Source organism: Ambystoma mexicanum, chromosome 12 (genome assembly GCF_040938575.1).
Source record: "Ambystoma mexicanum isolate Mex_15411 chromosome 12, UKY_AmexF1_1, whole genome shotgun sequence".
Taxonomy (NCBI): Eukaryota; Metazoa; Chordata; class Amphibia; order Caudata; family Ambystomatidae; genus Ambystoma; species Ambystoma mexicanum.
This window is the reverse complement of record NC_090936.1, coordinates 1,062,021,101-1,062,043,596: the sequence shown is the minus strand read 5'-3', so window position 1 is coordinate 1,062,043,596 and position 22,496 is coordinate 1,062,021,101. Positions and strand designations below refer to the sequence as shown.

The following is a 22,496-nucleotide window of genomic DNA, read 5'->3' as shown; positions in this document are numbered from 1 at the left end:
CAGCCTGCTCGGCCTAACTATAAATACGTCAGTGGCTGCAACTACAGCAATTTACAGATCGCTGCTGAGCTGGGCTTTCTGACTGTTTGGGAACGGGTTTTATGTTGCAGTAGTCTATGAAAATAAACAAAGTTGATTCATCCCCTGCAAGATAGCGCAATTAGATGTAACACTGGGTTGTTATTGGCAAGGCACAGGTTCAAAACCCCACTAGGGGAGAAGTTAAACAAATCAAAGCAAACTGGCCTTCCAGAACAGTACTCCGAATCACATAAAGTAAGGGAAGGATTTATCCGTTAGTTCCCGCCCACTTTGAACTCTGGTCTGTCATCAGTTTTTATTATAGACTGATATTTTCCTCCTGCATTAGTTGAAGGATTTGAATACTTATTGCTGTTTAAAATAAAGAAAAGATATTATGGCATAATACTCACCTCCGGGCCGTTAATACAATCTCAACTCTGTGCCCAAACCATACTAGGAATAATTGAAATTATTTGAAGCAGCCAGAAGGCAGTGTTAAGCTCGAGGAACCTGCGTACAGACCACTAGATATTAATTTGGGCCAACCTCTCTGCTAAGTATGATTTGAAACAGACCTGACCACAAGGTCTGACAGCATGCTTACCCCTAAGTCAAGCTATACATGTGAATTTCTCTACTGTAACCCGATCAGATTTTCAGAAGCACCTTCTTCCCCGAAATTCTCCATATGTCCTTATAGGCGCTATGCCTCTGCTGCTGCTATTTCCTAGCCAGCATCTTCCAGAGAAGGCGGCTCCCTCATAGGCTGGCTGGCCTAGGAGATGATGATACACTTCATTGCTGATCTCTACAGTAATCCAGGATGCGGCTGCTTTGACGATGTGTTGCAACTGAAAACTTGAAACAGGTTTCAGGAAATGTGGACTCTCTGAATGTGCAGGAGTGACCGGCCACAGTGACGCAGCGCAAACCAATGACGTGGTGCTTGGGGGATGCGGGGGAGGCGGTTCTCCCCAGAGAATAGTTTTAAAATAATTGATGAAAATGGTGCATTTTACACTGTACTTTCTGTGATAAATTAGGTAAAAAGTCACACAGTTTGCAATCGGTTTTGTAGAGTAAAACACACATAAAGTCCACTAGATGCCATGTTACAGCAGGCACAGGAGCTTTACCCAATGTCTTGGTCCACTATATATATGCCGGTACTCTGCGAGGGTAACAACAGATTCATACTGATTGTGTCCACACATGTCCACCTATACCTGTCCCTCCAGGAAACAACCTTTACCACTTGTAGAATGCCCTCAGAACGCTTTGACCTCCCAACTCAGGCTCTTGGACTGTCAATGGCCAGGACAGTCCTCAAGCATTCCATTATTGCCTCAGTAAAACCCCACAGCAGTTCTTGTATTTGATCCAAAAGTAGTCTAGATCAACGAATACTCTTCTTCATTGTTCTTCAAAATACAATAGGAAGAATATGCATTCTACGTAAATGAAAGCAAAAAGAGGCTCTGATTTAAGAGAGTTCTGGTTCAATGACTATGAAGAGAAATGCACGCGTGGCAATGACGTCAACATCTGAGTGGCCAGATGTGGGGAACACATGAAACTTTCCCTACCAAGAATTCCTATGATACACAATGTGATAACGTTTGGGACTTTTAAGGAATCCCATACTGAAGACATATTTATGAAAGATTTATAAATTATTTATTTGTGTAATTGTAAAACTTTCACATTAAAAAGAGAAAAGAAATTGGAAAAATCGTCTCACACGTGTCGCCGGGATACCAAAAGCTTTCGCAGGTGTACTTCTTCTGTGTTGTGGCAGCAAGTGTCTTTCAAAAGCCAGGGGTAAGAATAACACCATTCCTGGAACCAGCAACCAGACAAGATGGGGCAAAAAACCCAAATATCCAACCACTGACTGTGCAATGCATCAAGTCACATACCCGACACAAAAATGTCTCCAGCAATAATGCCGAAATGTACTTTATTTCGCCGTACTGTGATAATGACAGGGAAAGTGTTGTCCAAACACACCATCAAATGTGTGCCACCTCATATGCTATGAATGGACTTAAAACGTCACATTATCCTGGTCAGAAAATACGTTGGGTCTGTGACGCAATGGACTGGTACATCGGCTACAGGGATCTGAATTTCCCAGCATATCACAGGGTCAAAGGCCAGTAAGCCTGCTCAACCCTTCACCCCTCCAAGGTGAATAAAAAGAGCACCATGGGTTGGGTAGTGATAGACATCGGTCTATACTCCCAAAATGTGCACTGCACTTCACAAGTACATTTGCTATGGTGAAAGTACTGGATGATGAAATTAGACAATTCCTATTTTGTCGATATTCTGGTTTGGAGACATTAGGTGCATGTCAAGGATGTTTCAGGGGAGAATTTAGTGTTACCATTATGTGATGGGGAAGGTTTTGATTGGAGGTTATGACCTACTTACGCTGTGCAACACACAGTACATATATGTATATATGTAGTGTGTGTGCTTTTGTACACATATAGTTTTGGGATGCATAGCAAACAAATGGGCCACCATCTCTCTTATGAGGTTGGAGAAGAAGTGTGTCTGGGAACTGTACTCGTCTTGCAATCCACTCAAATAACGAATTTCCCATACCTCACAATTGATAGGTAAAAGCATGACATCAATTCCGAAGAACTCTCCATTCTCCTCCCTTTCTTAGTCACTGAGGGGCACTTCCCAGTAAACTCTTGGGGAACCCAGACAGCATCACTTACAGATGGTTTCTAAGGTGGTCCCGAAGGTGTACTTGGTATTATGCAATTTGGCCAATGCATCCGTTGCCTCCTTAGCAAGAGTGTTCTAGAATCAAGAGAAAATATAAGGCGAATCAAGACAAAATGTAAGGTGAATCAAGACAAAAGCAAGACAAAATATGAACCAGGACACCATTTAAGGTGAATCAGGACAAAAGCAAGACAAAATATGAATCAGGACAAAATGTAAGGTGAATCGAGACAAAATGTTAGGTGAATCAAGACAAATTGTTATGTGAATCAAGAGAAAATGTTATGTGAATCAAGACAAAATGTAAGGTGAATCAAAACGAAATCAAGACAAATTGTAAGGTGAACCAGAACAAAATCAACACAAAATGTGAATCAGGACAAAATGTAAGGTGAATCGAGACACAATGTTAGGTGAATCAAGACAAAATGTAAGGTGAATCAAAACAAAATCAAAACAAATTGTAAGGTGAATCAATACAAAATCAAGACAAAATGTAACGTGAATCAGGACAAAATGTAAGTTGAATCAAGACAAAAAGTTAGGTGAATCAAGACAAAATGTAAGGTGAATCAAGACAAAATGTAAGGTGAATCAGGCCAAAATCAAGACAAAATGTAAGGTGAATCGAGACAAAATGTTAGGTGAATCAAGACAAAATGTAAGGTGAATCAAAACAAAATCAAAACAAATTGTAAGGTGAATCAATACAAAATCAAGACAAAATGTAACGTGAATCAGGACAAAATGTAAGTTGAATCAAAACAAAAAGTTAGGTGAATCAAGACAAAAAGTTAGGTGAATCAAGACAAAATGTAAGGTGAATCAAGACAAAATGTAAGGTGAATCAGGCCAAAATCAAGACAAAATGTTAGGTGAATCAAGACAAAATGTAAGGTGAAAATGTAATGCACATGAAAGTATCATGCAATATTGGAGGCAGACCAGGATCCAGGCAGTACTCCGGAATGTGTAAAACAAGTTGTTATTGTAGTTACAGCAGCAGATAGGTAGACAATTAAGAGACTCTCTAGAAAAGGGATCTGCAACCTGTGGCTCTCAGATGTTTTGGACTATGGCTCCCATGAAACTTCACCATTGCTGGTGTTGCTTACGACTGATGGACGTTGGAGAGCCAAAGGTTGCAGACCCCTGCTCTAGAAAGCAGCCACTTGATCATCCAACTTCCCTCATCTACACCAAGTGACATCCTTGGAAACTCCTCCTATATACTTACAACACAGGCACACATAGCAACATTCAATGTTCTCACTGCATGCAGGACACTACACACACCACAGCAGAAGTACGCAGAACCATCAGCAGCTGAACAAAGCACTACACACCAGACTTACTGACCCTTCTCAGTGGTGAATTGCTTCTACAGAACCATCTCAGACCTATTATCATACAATCCTGCTCAGCCTGAGGTCTTTCACTCACCAAGAAATGATTTACGAAATAAAATTAGAAGCATGCTGCCTGGTCATTTCATTTTGGCCATCAATGTCATGGTGCATTCTCGGATGAAAACATTATAATTTCAATCAGTTAAAATAAAAAGAACATGCATGACGATTTCAACGTGTGACCATCAGGCTACGGAGCAAACATTTTACCAACTGAGCCATCACAGGAGCATATTCAACATTGAGACATTGAGGTTCAGATGCACCTATAACTCAGTTCATGCAGTTAATGCTAAATCGCCCAACGGTGATTGACATTTGCTTATACAGGCATCTTGAGATATAAAATATTAGTTATCACCTGGCGTTATAAGTGAATAATTAATTCAGTTTGCTTCAATCTTGTTCCTGCATCTTGCACTATTAAGAGGTCGAATATCCTAACCTGTACCTCTGGCAAGAGGGCTCTGTGCTTTTTGCTTGTTCCATGATCGGTTTGCAGACTTTCCTCCTGATCAATAACAGCCTGTGGCCTCACCAGTGACGTGCCTCTGAGTGATGCTAAGCCTCTTAAGGTTAGCGTAGCTCAAAGTTAATGATCACACAGCATACCGCGTGCACATTCTTACTTGGGTACAACAGAAGCTGAGTTTGGGGTTGAGTGCCTACGGAAGGGAAGGCGAACCGAAGAGGACCCTGTGGGAGCATTGCCCGACTGCATATTGCCAAGAAGGACCTCTTGGGTATGCTCTATCAGTGTCTGCTGACAACAGATAGAACGAAGAAGTGGTTCCTCCCTTGGCCCGGTCTTGTTTAAGCCTCAACCGTACACTGCACCAAAATAAATCCTTGCTTCTCGTCCCAAAATGGACCTGACATGAAGAGGCCAGAGCACATGATGGCCAGATAATCGGTACCAGACAGACCCCAAGATAACATAAAACCTAATAACTGTGAAAGAAATGTAGAGGCACTGGTAACAGGAACTGTGACGTCTGTTACCAGACAGCTTCACCGCTCAGCAGCACGGCCATCTTTGCTTTACCCCAGTGGCTTCTTCAATGGCTCTTCCAGAGACCAGCTACCTGCAGAACTTCATTACTAGCGTAACTGTACCTGGATCACAGGAGACTGGGAACCACCAGCAATGACTGCCAATCTTGCAAGGACCCAAAATGCTGACAGCTGGTGACTGGAAACATCTGTACATTTCAGACCACAAGGTTCCCTTACATTTAGATGCCTCCAGAGAGGCATCTGGACAATACAGAACCGTAGACCTACCTTTAAAATTGGGCCTATACATTACATTGTGAGTGTCGCAACATCAGGACCAGTGTTCCACTCAGGCAATCAGAAGCTACTTCATTTCTCCTGATTGTTTTCTATTTCTATGAGAGACTAGTTTGCATTGAAGCGACTACAGATGCCAATTTGCTCCTGGGGGATTAGCTGTCGAACATGGGACTTGAAGGGCAATTTCAACTTTAAGCATTATTAGTGAACCTAATCAGTAGGCACGTGACCCAGACCTCTCAAGACACACTAGCAAGTCTACCTACCTGTAACCTGTACATCATTTTATTGACCTTCACAGAAGATAAAGTAATATTTTGCTGACATTTATGTATGCATATCCCCGTATTTAATGCTATTAGTGGTACTAAGTATTCTTAAAACACTCTTCTCTCCTCTTAAGAGCTGAGTTTGACCCCCGAGGCGCTGCAACCACTAGATAATTGATGGAAATCTTAAGGGAAAGCCTGAAGCCTGGCTGTGGGTCAGTGCCTCTCAACCCATGAACACAGTGCTAAGTGAATCCATCCTAATTCCCACTTTTGCTATCAGCTTGAGAGCTTTTGCTGCTGAATACATTGGATAGTGAAAGGTGTCATGTAGTGGTGTTCTGTGATGCCACCAGCTTCCCAGGCAGGTTGAGGTTGCACCATAAATCCCCTTAACGCGGGCCACCGTGCACACCATGCCCAAATGGAGTGAAGAAGAAAAATGCACCCAGTCCAAATGTCGCAATGGTGGTGACACGTGAAGTTAGGTACTGCTAGATTCCTGGTTTATGGTGTTTTTTCTCATTCAAGATTCGCTCTTCTGCCCTTTGAGTGCTCTGTTCGAAGGGAGATTTACCTTTTTGCTCGGTTTTTTATGAACACATTGACTTCCAATCCTGCTGTTACAGTACCCACTGCTTGTCCACTCCGTAATACCTTATTTGCGGGCAGGACACTGATTTTTCTATTGTGGTATCATGCCATCAAAGACTGGATATGTGGGTGACAGTAACTAGAGTGACACATTATTTTGCTGTTCCCATGTTTCCTTGTTCCCTGAGTATACAGCCCACTTATGTCTGTCTCCTGTCATTCAGCCTCTGCTCTTCCCTTATTCACCTTCGCCTCCTTCGTAGCCTACAAGCACTTTGAAGCACTTCACTTGTGTATAAGTGTTTTACAAATAAACAATTGCAATTTACAATTACATGCTTCCTGTACTTCTGCATTACCTTTTTCCCTCACTCAATTCTCTCACCTTGTCGAGTTTTACTTTGCCTTTCTTTTTATAATTCATCTCTTTTTTCTTCTCATTTCTTGCATATACATATTCTCCTCCATCAAATTCTTTTTCCTTTTTTCTTCCTTCATTAATTAATCTCTGTTTTGCGTGATCTACCTCCTGCATGTTATCTTTCTCTCGCCCTCTTAATATTTTATTATTATTATAATTAGGGTATTTATTGAGTGCAGGCCTAGCTTCAGGAGACAAGCGAGCACTGTACGTGTACCAATCATAGGGGGAAATACACAGCGACGGAAGCCGGTCCCTTTCTTAACAGTGATTTCTTTGAGTTCCTGGCCAACTCCTTTACATAAGAATACTCAAACATGGCACCCATTGCAGATGCAGGAAAATGTGTCACACTCTGAAGCACAGCCCTTAAAGCTGAGCTCACCAGTTTATCGTGGTCTGGGCAGTGCTCTTTCTTGTATCCGTAGGGAAAGAGCAACATCTGGGAGTAGCTGTGGATGGTGAGCATAACCTTCACGTTCCCATGGCCGAGGACTGCACCTGCGATGGATTGGATCTCCGGCTCAGAATGAGGCCTAGCACCATGATATGTCTCCGAGCATGGATTGCTGCTGGACCCAGGGCCTGTAGAAAAACAAGTGAGCCCAATTCATTATTACAGATGGGTATCATAGCTATGCCATCATTATTGTGCCATTGATGTACCGCTCTTGGACAGATATTGTGGCAGATGTAGCAGTGCCCCACCAGATAGTTATTGTGCCACAATCCATGCATCATCAGATAGCTGCTGTTCCAACACTCAGGCCAGATTAGATAGTTCCTGTGTAGACATTATTCAACGAGCAGTACTCATGGCCCCTCATGTAGTTATTGTGCCAGTAAGCAAGCCCAGCTAGCGAGACCAATGTGCCAGTACTCAAGCTCCATCAGATCATCTTTATGCCATTAATCAATGTCCAGCTCGGAAAAGGCTTGGTGCTAGTTTTCATGTCTCATCTGATTATTATTGTGCCAGCTGCTATGTGGAGTTTGCCAGAAACTACACCACTTTTATATAGTCTTTAAGCAAAGCAATGCACCAGTCACAAGGTCTTTATTCAGGCCCTCATTATTTAAGAATTGATCATCTGTGGTCACACTTACTTCGTTGACTTTTAGTTTGATTCCTGTTGGTCATACGACCCACATTTATTTATTTACTTAATTGTTTTTTTATATAACACACCTAATACCATACCTGAGTTAGGTTTCTAAGCGTGGATCTGGGATTCAAACCTCTGTTGCTCTGTGTGGTCTTGCTTCGAAGACCAGTGCATTGCCCCTGTGCTATGCTCCGTTCAATAGATGTACTTGTGCATGCGTGCAGGCCTGGTATTGGGAGAAGAGGTCTGGCAGGGAGGTAGTGGAAGGGAGAGAGGTGGAGTAAATTAAAAGAAAAAAGGTATGCATGACCAACAAGAGCCAAACTAAAAGTTAACACAGTAAGTATGGTTTATGAAACCACATGGAAATGATCATTGATGCAGACATCATTATTTGACCAATGTTCATGTAAAGCGGCGGGGGAGGGTGTTACTGTTACAATGACTATATGATGGACCACGATTATTGGCAGAGTAGTTATATGATGGGGCAGACCTTTGGCAAAATAACATATGGATGGAAAATGCTGAAACAATGCTTATAGTTCTATGTGCCAATAATAACGGTCCATCGTAAGTAGTCATTGTGCTAGTAACAATCGCATGCCCCCGTTACACACAAGTTGGTCAAATAATAAAGTCTTCATCGGGTATGTTGCTCCCACAATTATCCTCTATCTTAGTTTGCTAGATACTATGCCCATCATCTAACTAGTGTGCCAGGAATCATGCCCGGATCAGGAATCATACCCCCATTGGCAGGGATGAAAATAGGTCCAGACCTTGGAGGGCAGGCAAGAGGGGTGATCACCCTTCAAATAGTAGATGATTGGGACCAGCTTGTGGGGGCTCATTCTGCTTTCGCCCCAATGAATGCTTGAGAACCAGTGGTAACTACTGTATTAAAGCATGTTAAAACAGTAACATCGCTATCAACTTGCATAGATGTGTAAATGGTGTTTGCAGGTGGTTGCAGCGTGGCACAGTGGGGTGTCGATACCAAGATGTTTAGGACACATTAGTTTGACAGTGGAGAAATGTGCATCCTGGAGCCCAATGGGTGGGAAATGTGTCCATTTTAGGTCCGCTTAACCATCCCGTGCCCCCCCTGCAATATGAATACCTTCACCCGCTGCGTGCCCTTTCCTCCGAACTGGCATCACCCACATTGCGCCCCTCACCCACTCTGTGATTCATCAGCCACTATGTGCCTCTTGCATATTCTGTGCCCCCTTTGCACACTGACCTCTCGCCACACAATGTGCCTCTCTCACACTTGCCCCACCTCCCCCACTGTGTGATCCCCCTTCTGTGGCTGTTCACCCACTCTGTGCCCACCACATTCTCACGGCTTGAGGCTGTAGCTTCACCTGGCACTTGTGGGGCTGTTGGTGGTGGTTGGATAGGAGTAAGCGTTACCCTCCCAGCGTATCCATAATCCCTGCTACGTTATCGTTGCACGTGGGACAGTCTTACTGCGGCTTGGTGCATGCACCAATTGGCGCTCTGCTTTCCAGGTCGCTGAATTTCGGAGGATTTTCACTCTGTTGGATTTTTCCTCCTATTGGGTCTTCCCCTCCTAGTGGCCTTCTGACTGTTGGCTGTATTTCATCACCAGCCGACATGGTGGCTACCGGGAGAGGCAGAACATTCCTCCATGAAAGGTCCACGCTCAACTCCCAGATAAGACGGGTCACCGACACACATTCAACCTGTGCCATTTCATCCCCTATATGCCCTCTACACTTCACCCACCATGTTCTGTGTTTATCTAATATGTACAACCTCACTCACACTGTACTTCATCTACCCACCCTCCGCCCTACCTACTCTATGTCATCATCTGTTTTGTGCTACCGCTCACTATATGCTTCATAACCAGTCTCGCTTTCTTAGCCCTTCACAAGTATGCCTAACCTCTTGGCAATCTCCCTGCAGCTCATATCCTCTGATATTCCAAAGGACTTCTAAAGTTGCCAGACTCCCCCCTCAGATTGCATCCTCGTTTCAATGCAGCTGAGCAAATGGTGCAGTCTGTTTCACTGAAAAGGTATCAGCAGTCACTAACTCCTCCCTTCGCACTGTTAGACTCTAAAAATATGACCAAGCCTGGGCAAAGTAAACAGTTTTGGCTTTTGTGTAGGCATGGGATAGGCAATTGTTTGGCGCTACCATAACGGTATTAGCTAGCCATAAGAGGACAACAGCTGGAAAATAGTGTGTAAAATAGCGATACCTTGCAAATGCCTATCTTCTATGGATGCGCAGGCCTTATCAATGTTTGTGTTTACCAGGGTTACAGTGCAAGGACCCGATATATATCAATTGGCTGAAGGAATACTTTATTAACACGTTTATATGACACAAGCAGCACATTTACAGCTGCAATTAAGCCATTAACTCTCAGCAGACTCCTTAGAAATAGCATGACAAGCTAAAGGGTTACGCTATTGCTTGATAAAGCTAGCTCAAAGAGATCCCATGGGGATGTGTTTTGGATCGGGAGGGTCAGGTAGTGTGTATTAATGGCCATAGGGATTAGCATGGATATGGATAGTCAATGGGTGGGTAAATAATCAAGCAACGCCTATAGGCTGTATGTTCCTCCTCACATGTCATCTTCCTCCTAGCTGAACTCCAAGGCAACAGCTGTGGCGTATAGGTAGCACATGAGTCCCAACTAATAGCTCAAACTAAAAAAGGCTAGTGTAATGACACCATTAAAAAAAAAAAAAGCTGATCCAGAAGACTTAGCCAATATGAAGTAAATATCTAACCTGCCATATTCGGTAAAAGTAATAGAGCAAATGGCCAGGATGCCAACTCCATCAACATGTCAAGGGCAATAACGTTCTCAGCCCCAGAAGAGCCAGATCCCCCCGATTTGCTGCACAGAATGGGGGGATGCCTCCATCAACACCGGCCTTAAGTGGATGGTCATCGGAGAGTTGTTGGAGACATGCAATGCAGATTGTATCAGCAGCATTCAATATAGCGGGTGATGCATTCCCACTGACCAGACTCCTAAATTGGAATCAAAAGCGATGCCTTAAACTTCATAAAAGCATTCTCAGAAAGCAGGCAGTATGCAGTGGCTGCCCCACCTTTCTGTTCAGCCTTTACTAAGATTACCAGTGGGGTTCCTCAGGCATCAGCCCTATCGCCCCTATTGTTCAACCCTAGGAGGCGGCTGTGGATGAGGCGGCTTGAGTCCTTTGATATGCAGTCCTACTACACAGATAATCCAGAGCTATTAATCAAACTTCTACCTGCACCTCCTGTGGCAAGATCTAGCTTTACAGAATTCCTACTGGCAAGGGACCATTGGATGGCAGAAACCAAGTCGATTTTAAATGCCACAAAGACATAAAACAAGGTTGCAGGTACCCCCAAAGGACTGCTGGCCCTAAGATCATTGGCATACAGGCTTTGGGGGTCTGCTCATTTCAGTGCAGACGTTGAAATACAGGTGGACACTAAGCTCTCACTGGAGCTTCAGGTTGTAGGAGAGACAAAAACAGACTTCAATTTCCTGACACTTTTAAAGAGACTTTTCCCAATTCTCTACCCCGATCATAAGGTGCGGGCCATCTTAGCCCTGCAACTACCAGCCACCTTCCAATGCCTCATGGATCAAATGTTACAACCCTACTCTGATTTCTGTGGAGCTTACATTGACGATATCTTCCTTTATAGTAAGACCTGGGATGACTATCTCTTCCATCTATATAGTTTATTGTTTCAAGAGAATAGCTCAAGGGCAACGTGCTCGCCTTGGAAGCAAGATGACACAGAGCCACACAGGTTCGATCCCCGGGTCCACGCTTAGAAACCTCTGGGTATTAAGCGGGTTATAAATATCATATCATATGGCACATTGATCACAGTTATAGTATATACCTGGGACTTCATCTATTCATAATCAACAGTCTCCTGTGGCTACAGAACAGCACAGCTTGAACAGTAACAAAATCACAGCCACAGACCCTGCCACAATGACACTGGCGAGACTACACTGGCTCCTGCCCCCAGGAACCCTGTGGATAGTCCATAGCCCCTGCGATGAATGTGGACCATTACAGAACAAAGGGGATCCTTCCATCTAGAACAGCCCCCACCTGTGATAACAGAAGTTTAAAAAACACTATGAGGAGAAAGAGGTTTCTCAGCCTTGGCCACAGGTCTCTGGAATAATCTCTCAGTAAATATTCCACTACATGTAAAGAAGCTGGAAGGCCAACTGGCATTAAGAAGGCCACAAAAACATGGCTGCTCCTGAAACATGAGTGTTGGTTTTCTGTGGAGAAGTGTTGTGTGTTACAGTGGATCCTAGTGCCGAGAAGTCTACAGACAGTTTTTGAGCTTTAGAAATGTAAGATAACATAACACATTTCATGCTCCAAGCTACTAGCCAGGCATAAAAAATCACTTGCTCTCAGGTTTCCACATTTATGCAGAACACCATTTCTTACGAGCGTGGCAAGTGCAAAACTTGAGGTCGCCAAATACCCTAATTTAGCTGACCTTCAGATTTGACAACAGAGGGTGCTAATATTTTCCAGAGCTCTCCAATTCCTTTCAGTTAATAACCGGGCGCTGCTAATTTGTATTTGTATCTGGGCGCAGAGTTTGCAAATTAATGGTTACCTGCAAGTTTCCCAGACGGGATGCATAATCTTAACAAAGTGAATAGCTTAGGCAAAATACGTGTTACGTACAGGCGCATCATTACGATAGTAAGTGTAGTCATTACAGGTGGTATTGCTAGGGCATACCACAGATTACGCTTGAGAGCGAAGATGGAAAGAGAGATAGATGCAGAGTAGGGCAGGCCTCAGCTAAAGCCTGGGGTAATAACAGGGGAGTATGTTACATGGATGAGGAGAATGCAATAGTCACTTAAGGCAAAATAATGAGCTTCTAGTGGGATTTGGAGGGAGTGGCACAGGGGGTATAGCCCTATGGGAATTGCACCTTCGCCCACTAGACAATTAATAATAATACCCCAATTATTATTTTAGCAATCTGAAAACACTGCGCTCTCTTTCTGAAAATATTGGTCGGAACTTGGTTCTGTAGGTTGAGTCAGTGAAGGATGGAGAGATGCTGGGTTTTACCATGAGGGTGAAGGGCGTGGGGGTATGGAGTTAAAGGACTCATCAAGGGCATCTGAAGTGGGCATCATCGAGAGAGGGAACTCTTCAAACAGGATGGATGGTGGATCTCGAGATTGGCCCGCTTGTGACCACTTCGGCTGCCCAGTGGCAGGGATGGGCATTTGGTAGAAATCAAGTGAAAATAAAATAAACCATTGAGAAGTGAAGCATTGATTGCAAATCGAGATAACAATGGACACTGTTTCCGTTTAGCAATTTGCTTTAATAAAACCCGAAGAGGGCAGTGGGAGGCAGTGTGCTGTTTGAAGTACATGTAGAAATAGTGCCGGGAGCAATAAAAGAAGCGGGTTCTGATTGCATAGACCTCATTCCCAGAAAAGGGGGAAAGTAACAAAGGAGAATGTGAAGGGATAAAGGGAAAACAGGAGCACGCCACATTAAACAGACGTCTGCAGGCAGTGCAGGGTTCCCCACCAGGCCCGGAGACTGGAAGAGCATGCACGGGGGGGGGGTTGGAGGGGGGTGAAGGAGCGCACTTCCGGTCATGACCTCCTTTTTATAGGGATGCACTCCTGTATGACCCCGGCTTTCTGCTGTACATTGCAACTATCAGGGGTCTGCCACCTGCGGCTCTCCAGATGTTGGGACTACAACTCCAAAGATCCCTCACCATTCAATAAACTGGCTAGGGCTGATGGGAGCTGTAGTTCAAAACACCTGCTGAGACAAATGTTGCCGACCTCTGAACTAGATGAACAGTCACTTGGAGGTAAACAGGTCGTAATTTTAATCTTCAAAAATAATTAATGGCCCCCATGATTGCTGCACGCTGCAAGCTAAGTTGATCATGTAACTTGAAGCTCCCTGCAACCCACCAGTGGCCTAATGGCCTATCAGCTTTCTGAATTGTGCCAGGTCCATTGATGAGCCAATGTCAGTGCGGACAGTCACAGAACCCAACCCGGGATCTCCCTTCCTCCCAAGGGCCAGTCAACTGTCTATGCCTACTTGCTGGCCTACTGGACGGCAAAGGACCCCTCACCCACAGCCCGGGTAGAAAAGTATAGTTCATAGAGAAGTTTGAGACATGATTCATGGTCATGGAATCTCCAGATACAATTGGAATGTCCCTTTCATTAGGGCCAACAAAGTGCAAAATGGAACATTTATCACAGAAAATACTGAAACCATCGAAACAAACATTGGCAATGCCAATAGTTTTGGCATTTATAGTTTTATTGCATTTTACATTTAGCATGGAGGGAAGGAGTGAGGAATGACAGCACAGGGAAGAAGAGATTACAGCATGGGAAGGAATGAAGGGTAGTGCTGGAGTGTGAGGAAGCACTGTGTGGGGGGGGTAAGAAATAAATGGCAACACAGGGGAGAATTAAAAACTCCAGCCAATGAAATTTAGGCCAGATACAGTACACATGAGCATCGTACAACATTTGAAGGAAGGAGTGGCAGTACAAATGGGGGGGAAAGAGTGACAACGCAAATGGGGGGAAGGAGCAACGGCACAAGGGGGACAGAGTGACAACACAAGGGGGAAGGAGTCACAGTATTAGAGGGAAGGAGCAACAGCGCAAGGGGGAGGAGCGATAACACAAGGGAGAGGAGCTACAGTGAAATGGGTGACGGAGTGACAGCACAATGGGGGAAGCCATGACAGCACAATGGGGGGAAAAAGTGACAGTGCAAAAGGGATGCAGCAACATCGCAAAAGAGACGGAGTGACAGCGCAAGAGCTGACGACGGACAGTGCAAGTGACGGAGGAGGGACAGCACAAATAGCTGTATATCCGTTCTGTTGTACACCTCTGTAAAGCACTCCCTTGTGTATCTGTATTGTTGTACAGCTCTGTAAAGCGCTCTGTTGCTTCTCGAAGCTAGGTCTGCGCTCAATAAATACAATAATAATAATAATAATAAGAAGAAGAAGAAGAAGAAGAAAAGAGGGAGGAGGACCAGTGCAAAGGCGAGAGGAAGGACGCCCAAGGGGGAAGGATGGAAGTGCAAGGGGGGGAGGGACAGCACAAGGGGGAAATGAGCAACAGTGCAAGTGGGGAGTGTGATCTGATATGATAAAGCGACTGTACACAAGTGTTTCTAGGTGCCACAAGACAAGGGAGGGAAGACAAAGGGAGGACAAGACAAACGATCCTACTAGGCCTTGTGTAATTCAGATCGTGCACGTACGAGAATAGAAGTGCGGGGAAGTGCGATCAGGACAACATGGCTCTAAGTAAGTGCAGTCAGGGCGGCTCTGGGTAAGTGCAAGGCGGCAGGGGGCTTTAGGGGTTACAGTTACAGCCCCTAAGTGTGATCAGGACAACATGGCTCTAAGTAAGTGCAGTCAGGGCGGCTCTGGGTAAGTGCAAGAAGGCAGGGGACTTTAGGGGTTACAGTTACAGCCCCTAAGTGCGCAGCAGGCCAAGAGGCAGTGCAAAGGAAGACTGGCCGTGGAGGGACCAGGTGCCCAGTGTGACCCAAAGGGAACCAAGCAACTAGTCGGTGAAGCAGACAAGTAAGTTAACTAGGGAGTGAGAGAGAGAAGGCAGAGTAGAAAAAGGAGGGTCTTGCTGTACTTTAGGTGGTCCGGCTCAAGTCTGAGAGAGGCAGGGAGGCTGTTCCGGAGGGAGGCACCTGCAGAAGAGAGAGATCTACCCCCCACTCTCTGCCACCTGGAGAAGCGTCTGCCCCTCAGAGAGTTGGAGGTAGCTGAGAGAAGGAAGGTATTTCAGAAGAGAGAGTTGGATGTAGTGCAGACCCTGGGCCCAGAAAGCTTTGTGGACGATGCAGAGGTTCTTGAACTTGATCCTTGCAGCCACTGAGAGCCAGTGGAGAGATTTGAGGCCTGGAGAAATACGGTCCCTGGGCTTGAGACCAAGGATAAATCTTGCAGTCCTGTTCTGGATTAGTGGCAGGGAGGGAATAGTAGAGGTAGGCAGATTGAGAAAGAGGCTGTTGCAGTAGTCCAGCCTGGAGAGAACCAGGGCTCTGGAGACAGTGAGCCTCTGGTGGAAAGTAAGAAAAGGTAGAATACCTCTGAGGAGGTGCAGCTGGAAGTGGGCCTTTTTGGCAAGGTCTGTGATGTGAGGAGAGAAGGAGTGAGTGGAGCCGAAGATGACACCAAGGTTTTTTGCCTCACAGGAAGGCGATGGTAGACGGCCCAAGGAGGGCTGCCAGAGGCCTGATCAGTGATGCACAGGCTCACATGGAGTTGGTTGATCAGGGTGGCATGATTGTCTGTGTCGAAAGCAGAGGAAAGGTGAAGGAGGATGAGGACAGAGGGAGAGCTGGAGTCGACGTTAGAGAGCAGATCTTCATGGCTGTTTAGGAGAGCAGTCTCCATGCCTCTGGCTGCTCTGAAGCCAGACTGATGGTCATGGAGGCAGCCAACAGATTCAGTGTGCAGGGTAAGCTGGGAGATGGCCAGCTTTTCCAAGAGTTTGCCCAGGAAAGGAGCGATAGAAATCGGGCAATAGTTTTCCATACATGTAGGATCGGCAGAAGGTTTTATGAGGAGGGGGTGCGCAAGGGAGTGCTCGAAGAGAGAGGGGAAAGTTCCAGTGCGAAAAAGTTATTGCGGAAATTGGCCAAGGCTGGGGCGAGGGTGGCAATGAGGTGGTAATGGTTTTGCAGGAGCAGTGGAGCACCTGTTTAGATGACATTTTCATAGATCTGACTTGTCTAGAGACATCGTCAGGTGTTGTCAGAGAGAAAGAGGAAAAAGGAAGAGGAGAGGGAGAGCTGGCCAAAGGGGGCCTGAGAGTGGTTGAAGGAGAGGAAGAGGAGGAGGAAATCACAGACAGGATGTCCTGAGTTTTAGTGGTGAAATGAGAGGCCAGAGCTGTACAGAGGGCCTGGGAGGGAACAGGAGTGGTGGAGACTGCAGTAGGATTGGCCAGCACCGTGCAGATTTTAAAGAGTTTGGCCATGTTGTTAGAGACCGGAGAGAAGCGGGCTTGGATATGGACCCTCTTCTTGGAGAGGACAGAGAGTCTGTATTGCCTTTGGAGCAGGCGGCAGGCCAGTTTGTCAGAGGATGCGCCCGAAACCCTCCACTTCCTCTCAGCCACCCTGCACTTGAGTTTCAGGGTGGCGAGGTCAGAGTCGTACCAAGAGTTGTACTTGGAGGGAGGCTTCAGACAGATTCTCATGACAAGGGCTAGGATGTCCAGAGTGTTGGAGATGGAAAGATGAAGGTTAGAGAGGGCTGTGTCAGCAAGCGAGTCAGCCGCAGGAGTAGGAGGAGCAAAGAAAGTAGAGGCAAAGGCATCCACTGACACTCGCTTTGTGGGCCGAATGACCGAGAAGGAAGGTGGTAGTGCTGGGGTAGGCTTTGCTTGAGGGACAAGAAGTTTCAGGTGAGATGCAAGCAGAAAGTGGTCAGTCCAAGAGAGAGGAGTGGTGAGAGGGCTAGAGAGGGGGAAGTCTGAGGAGATGAGATCAAGGTGTGTCCAGCAGAATGTGTCAGACCAGAGTGTAGAGTGGAAAGGGAGAGAGTCGCATAGGTTGCGGAAGAGCCCAGAGGAGGGATTAGAAGCATCCATGTGGATGCTGAGGTCTCAGAGGAGGAGAAGTTTAGAGGTTGAGCCAAGGAGAGAAGAAGAGAGGTCAGCCCATTCTGAGAGAAAGAGGGTGGCCTAGCCAGGTGGCCTGTAGATGGTGGCCACAGTCAGAGAGAGGCCATCAGAGATAGAGAGCCTGCGGAGTAAGCATTCTGAGGAGGAGTATGCCATAGGCTATTTCTGGGCTCAGAGAGGATCTTGTAGCCCTCGGGGAGGAGAGTGTCAAAACTCGTGATGGAGCTGGCCCTGAACCATGTCTCTGTGAGAGCGAGGACATCCAGGTCAAGGTCTTCAAGGAGGTGGCAGATGTCAGAGGAAGGTTTGACAGCAGAGCGAGACTTGAGAGTAGCTAAGTGGAGCAGGTTGCCACATTTGAAAGACTTCCAGGGAGGGGTGCGGGCTTGGGGTACACCCAGAGGAGGCAATAGAAGGGCCCAAGAGTGGGCAGAGGCTGTAGACTGAGGTGGCATAGGGGCCAGGGTGCAGGAGGTGGTGGGTGCCAGAGAGGCAGCGTAGCAGGAAGTATGTGGCAGAGGGGCCATAGAGGAGTTAGAAGGAGTGTCAGGACTCTACGTCTGTTGGTTGTATGTTTAATTGCAGCATGGTTGTTGTTATCCTATATTGTAGTTCTCTCAGTGGGGCTAATTTTTGGCCCGATGCAGATGAAAGAAATCTGACATTTCTTCATAGTCATAGGGAACGAAAGAGCAGGTTATTACCTCCAAAACCAGCGTCCCAGTTCCTGTTGGGATCCACTCCAATGCAGGAAGACCCTTTCTGGATGGATCGAGTCTTGCGCCACATGCGGTTCTGAAAGAACATATAGTAGACTGTGAGTGTGCACTTGTGACTCTCTGCCCCCCTGCCCCCAAAAAACACTGTCACAAAGGATTACTACCTTAAAATTGGTCTGACCAATAAGGTTTGACAATCACAAAGAAGCTTAACATGTCACGCTAATTCTGTAAAGGGCATTGCATGCCTATAAAGCTAGGCAGTATTATGACTATGTCTCGTTTAATCCTTGTATTAAGTCCCTGGTCAGACAATGTACACAGTCTTTTCTCTTTCAGTAAGTCCATACTTGCAAAGGGGAATTCATCCTCAACTGTGTTCCTCTACATATTTCTCCTGCCATTTAGATGGAAATGCTGGCCCTGTTATGTAGAATCTGCATTCGTTTTCTGTGCATTGTATTTGTATTTGTATTTGTATTTGTTTATTTATAACGCGCAAACCATCAAGCCCGGGGGCGTCAGGGCGCAATTTGTACAGGGTTGCAAGAAAAGAACATACAGGGAGATAAATTACAAAAAAGTATAACAAGACAGCGTAATAAACAAACTTAATAATTACATATCTTACACATGGTACAGTGTCCCAAGGCTCTGCAGAGGAAGTATCCCTGAGGTAGTTGGGAAAGGTAGCAGACCGGAAATCGTGCAGGGGAACAGGCGGGTTGGGTAAGTAGGACCGATGTCTGACACAGCTATTGCTGGTCAAAGAGCCAAGATTTGGTTTTATTCTTGAAGGCGTTGAAGGAGTCTTCAGCTCTGATGGCAGCGGGGAGGGTGTTCCAAAGTTTGGAGGCTAGGACAGGGAAGCTAGTGCCTCCCGCTTTTTGGAGCTTAAACCTAGGGATAGTAAGGCAGTGAGTCTGAGCAATTCTTAGTGGTCGGGCAGTGGAGTGGCGCGTAAGCCGACTGCAGAGATAGATCGGAGCCTTGTTGGCTAGGCATTTGTGCGTGAGGGCAAGCGTTTTTAGGGAAATTCTCTGCTTCACGGGTAACCACTTAAGGCTAGCTCTGGCTTCTGAGATGTGGTGGTTACGAGGGATGTTCAGAGCCGCTCGAATTGCATTGTTCTGGGTGGTTTGGAGTTTGGACAGATTTTCTTTGCTGGTGCCTAGATATAGGGCGCTGCAGTAATCTATTTTTGCCATGATAAGTGTTCTCGCTAGTGTGACGCTATTGTGGGTGGTGAGGAAAGGTCTACAGGCTGAAATGAGTTTCCACGTGTAGGCGGAGGAGGATCTCACTGCATTAGTTTGTCTTGACAAGGAAAAGGTGGAATCCAGGTAAAAGCCTAGTGTTTTGGTGTCTTTCAAGACTTGTATGGAGTTGCCGTCTATGATGAATGACTGATAGGATGGCTCCAGTTTGCTCAGGCGTTGTGAAGTACCTAGAATAAGTAGCTCCGTCTTATCGTCGTTCAGACATAGCTGGTGCTGGGCCATCCAGGCTTGGATGACCAAGTAGATGTCATTGAGGGCCTTGGTGTCAGCAAGATAATCACCCGAGATGGGAATGAGTATCTGGGTGTCGTCCGCATAGTTGGTGTAGGAGACACCCAGATAGTCGAGCACATCGAAGAGTGGTTTCGTAAAGATATTGTAAAGGGTAGGAGACACGCAAGAGCCCTGAGGAACACCGCAATGAATAGGGGAGGGAGCTGCGGCAGCGGAGGGTGCAAAGACCCTCATAGATCTGTTGCTCAGGAAGGATTTGATCCAGGCCGCTGCGGAGGGAGAGAAGTTGGCAGCAGAGTGGAGGTGCCTGCAAAGGATCTGGTGGTTAACCAAATCAAATGCGGCAGAAAGGTCGAGGAGTAATAGCATTGCTAATTTGCCCTTGTCCTTCAGGACTTCGATCTGGGTTTTTAGGTCTAATAGAGCCGTTTCGGTCCCGTGTCTGGGCCGAAATCCGGATTGTCATAGACCTAGCAGATTGTTTGATTCAAGGTAGTTTTGGATCTGCAGGTAAGCTGCACGGTCCAGTATCTTCAGCAAGAATGGTACTGTAGTAATAGGTCCATTAGCTGAATGTATGAGTTGCAAGTGTTACCATTGGCGCTGCAGTTCAAAGATGTTCAAATCTCTTGTCCTGCGAAAGTAGCCAGGCTCAGTTACTTTAGATATAGAAACTCGAATGGAAATGGTGGGGTCTTTGTGAAGTAGCTTGGTTCTGCCCAGACATCTTCACAATGAGTTGGGATGGTCTTCTTAAGTGATGGTTCTCTGATCCTGAGAGGCTCTGCTTGTAAGAGTGATGCCCCTCCTGTCAACAGATGCCCTCAAGAAGAGCCCTTTCTTCCTAAAATGTGTGTTTACATGTTCCAAAGAAGAAGGGCTTTCTGGTGGAATCCTCTTCAAATGCCCTCCCCTGGATGCCCATTCTATAATGATTATCCTGTATAGCCCCCCCCCGCTAAGATGTTAAGAGCCTGCCCTACAATAAATTATATCCTTACCGTTGTTTGGGTCTGGGTATCTCTTTGTTGCACTGTGAGGAAGAGATTCTTACTCTGGCAGTTACCTACAGCGTTGCATTTCAGCCACTTGGATGCTGTCCCTGTGATGGAGAAAGCCCTACAGTTATGGCTCTGTCTAGCCAGGAGAAGAATTTCTGATTCACATGGGCACATCCAGAGCAGCAGAAATTGCTTCTCGTGTATCTCAGCCCCGCGACTGAGGAACTACTATGCACCCTGAGTTGACTTGAACCCTGAAGCTTTACAGCGCTGGGACCAGCTCTTGTCCTGAGGAAGTTTCTGTCAGCATCACCAAGAGCATGTGCCCTGTCCTGAGTGCATACATGGTTTTGGCCCCATAGACTGAGATGATCTGGCATCCGGAAAAAGTCTAGCAAAAGTACTGCGTCTGTGTAACTGAAGCCTGTTCTTGCATCTCTGGCACAGCCAGGAGGAATGTCAGAAAAACAGGGCTATACGGCTGAGGATCATACAGGGCCGCATATCCTGGAATCAATTCCTGGCAGATGCACTGTTGTGTTTGGGAAACACTGCACAGGGTAGGGCAGGAATGTTTTACTAGAAGGTCCTAAATTCATCCATAAGAGGGTCAGGAGAGTACTCAGTAGATCTTCAACCACAAAAACTTCCTCAACCCAGTTCCTTGCCCTGGTCCGAAACATGCTCAGGTGAATACCCAAAATTGTGGCTCAGTGTTTTGAAAGGTTGCCTGCACCTCTCTTACAGGCCGATCATGGAGAGGCATTAAGAAAAGGTGTGGCGTCCCGAAGTTGTGGAGTCCCCAAATCAAAAACGCAATGCCCCTTATACTCCCTTGTGGAGAGAACAGTGTACACTGGTTCTGAGGAAAAAGCCCAGAAGACAGGGTGTGGTTATACTTTCTAAAGGGTATTGGGATGAAGTGAAGACAAACCAGGAATATAAACATGTGTTTGGTAGAAGCCGTGGATCTACAATAAGGTATCTGGTGAGCCTGTATAGATGTATTCCAGAGTCAATGCAATCCTAGGAGATGAAAAGCGGGCAATGCCAGTCCGTGAATCATTGTAGCACGTAAGGGGTTAGGACGAAATTACCTAAGTAGAAAAGTCCTACCATAAAAAGTCAGACCTCCATTTATTTGCATATGTATATGTGGGGGGGGGGTAAAGTTAATAAAAATGTATAGGTGTAAGGTGGGAGGGCTATGGGGGGTCTCCCCTTAAATATATATATGTGAAAGAAATGAGAAAAATTCAAATTAAAACGGACTTTTGGTGGTCGGACCTTTCAACTCGGTAATTTCACGCAGACCCGCTCGTAAGCACATAACCAAAGAAACCCTCTTACCTGCACACCCTGGATAGAGTCCACACTGAGACATGGCTGATCCGCTAACATTAAAAATAAAGGGTGGGAAAGCAAATGGGCAGGTGAAGGTGTTGTTAACTCCCAGGGAGAAGTGCCATCACAGAGAGGACGAGGAGGCATTAACCAAATCCCGACCAATCCCTTAGAGAATCAAAGAAGAATAACCACATACGTGGCAAGGAATGGGTGGAGGGTTGGTGCGGAAATATGTGAAAGGAAACCCAAAGAGACGCACTGGCAGTCGCCATGGTTTAGGGCTGGAGGAAGGATGCTACAGAGTGCTGCCAGCTGGAGCCAAGGAAAGGCAGAGAACATGGT

At 46.0% G+C, this 22,496-nt stretch overlaps 1 protein-coding gene across 1 annotated transcript in view; it reads right to left on the bottom strand.

The window, feature by feature from the left end:
* LOC138514719 (carboxypeptidase A1-like) overlaps nucleotides 1–22,496 on the bottom strand; it is a 126,028-nt gene that overhangs the window by 20,918 nt on the left and 82,614 nt on the right. The window contains exons 8-10 of the mRNA XM_069630119.1: nucleotides 18,278–18,368; nucleotides 7,144–7,343; nucleotides 2,760–2,844 (exon numbers count right to left, since the gene is read on the bottom strand). Coding sequence (XP_069486220.1) covers nucleotides 2,760–2,844; nucleotides 7,144–7,343; nucleotides 18,278–18,368 — 376 coding nt within the window. The remainder of the gene's footprint in view (nucleotides 1–2,759; nucleotides 2,845–7,143; nucleotides 7,344–18,277; nucleotides 18,369–22,496) is intronic.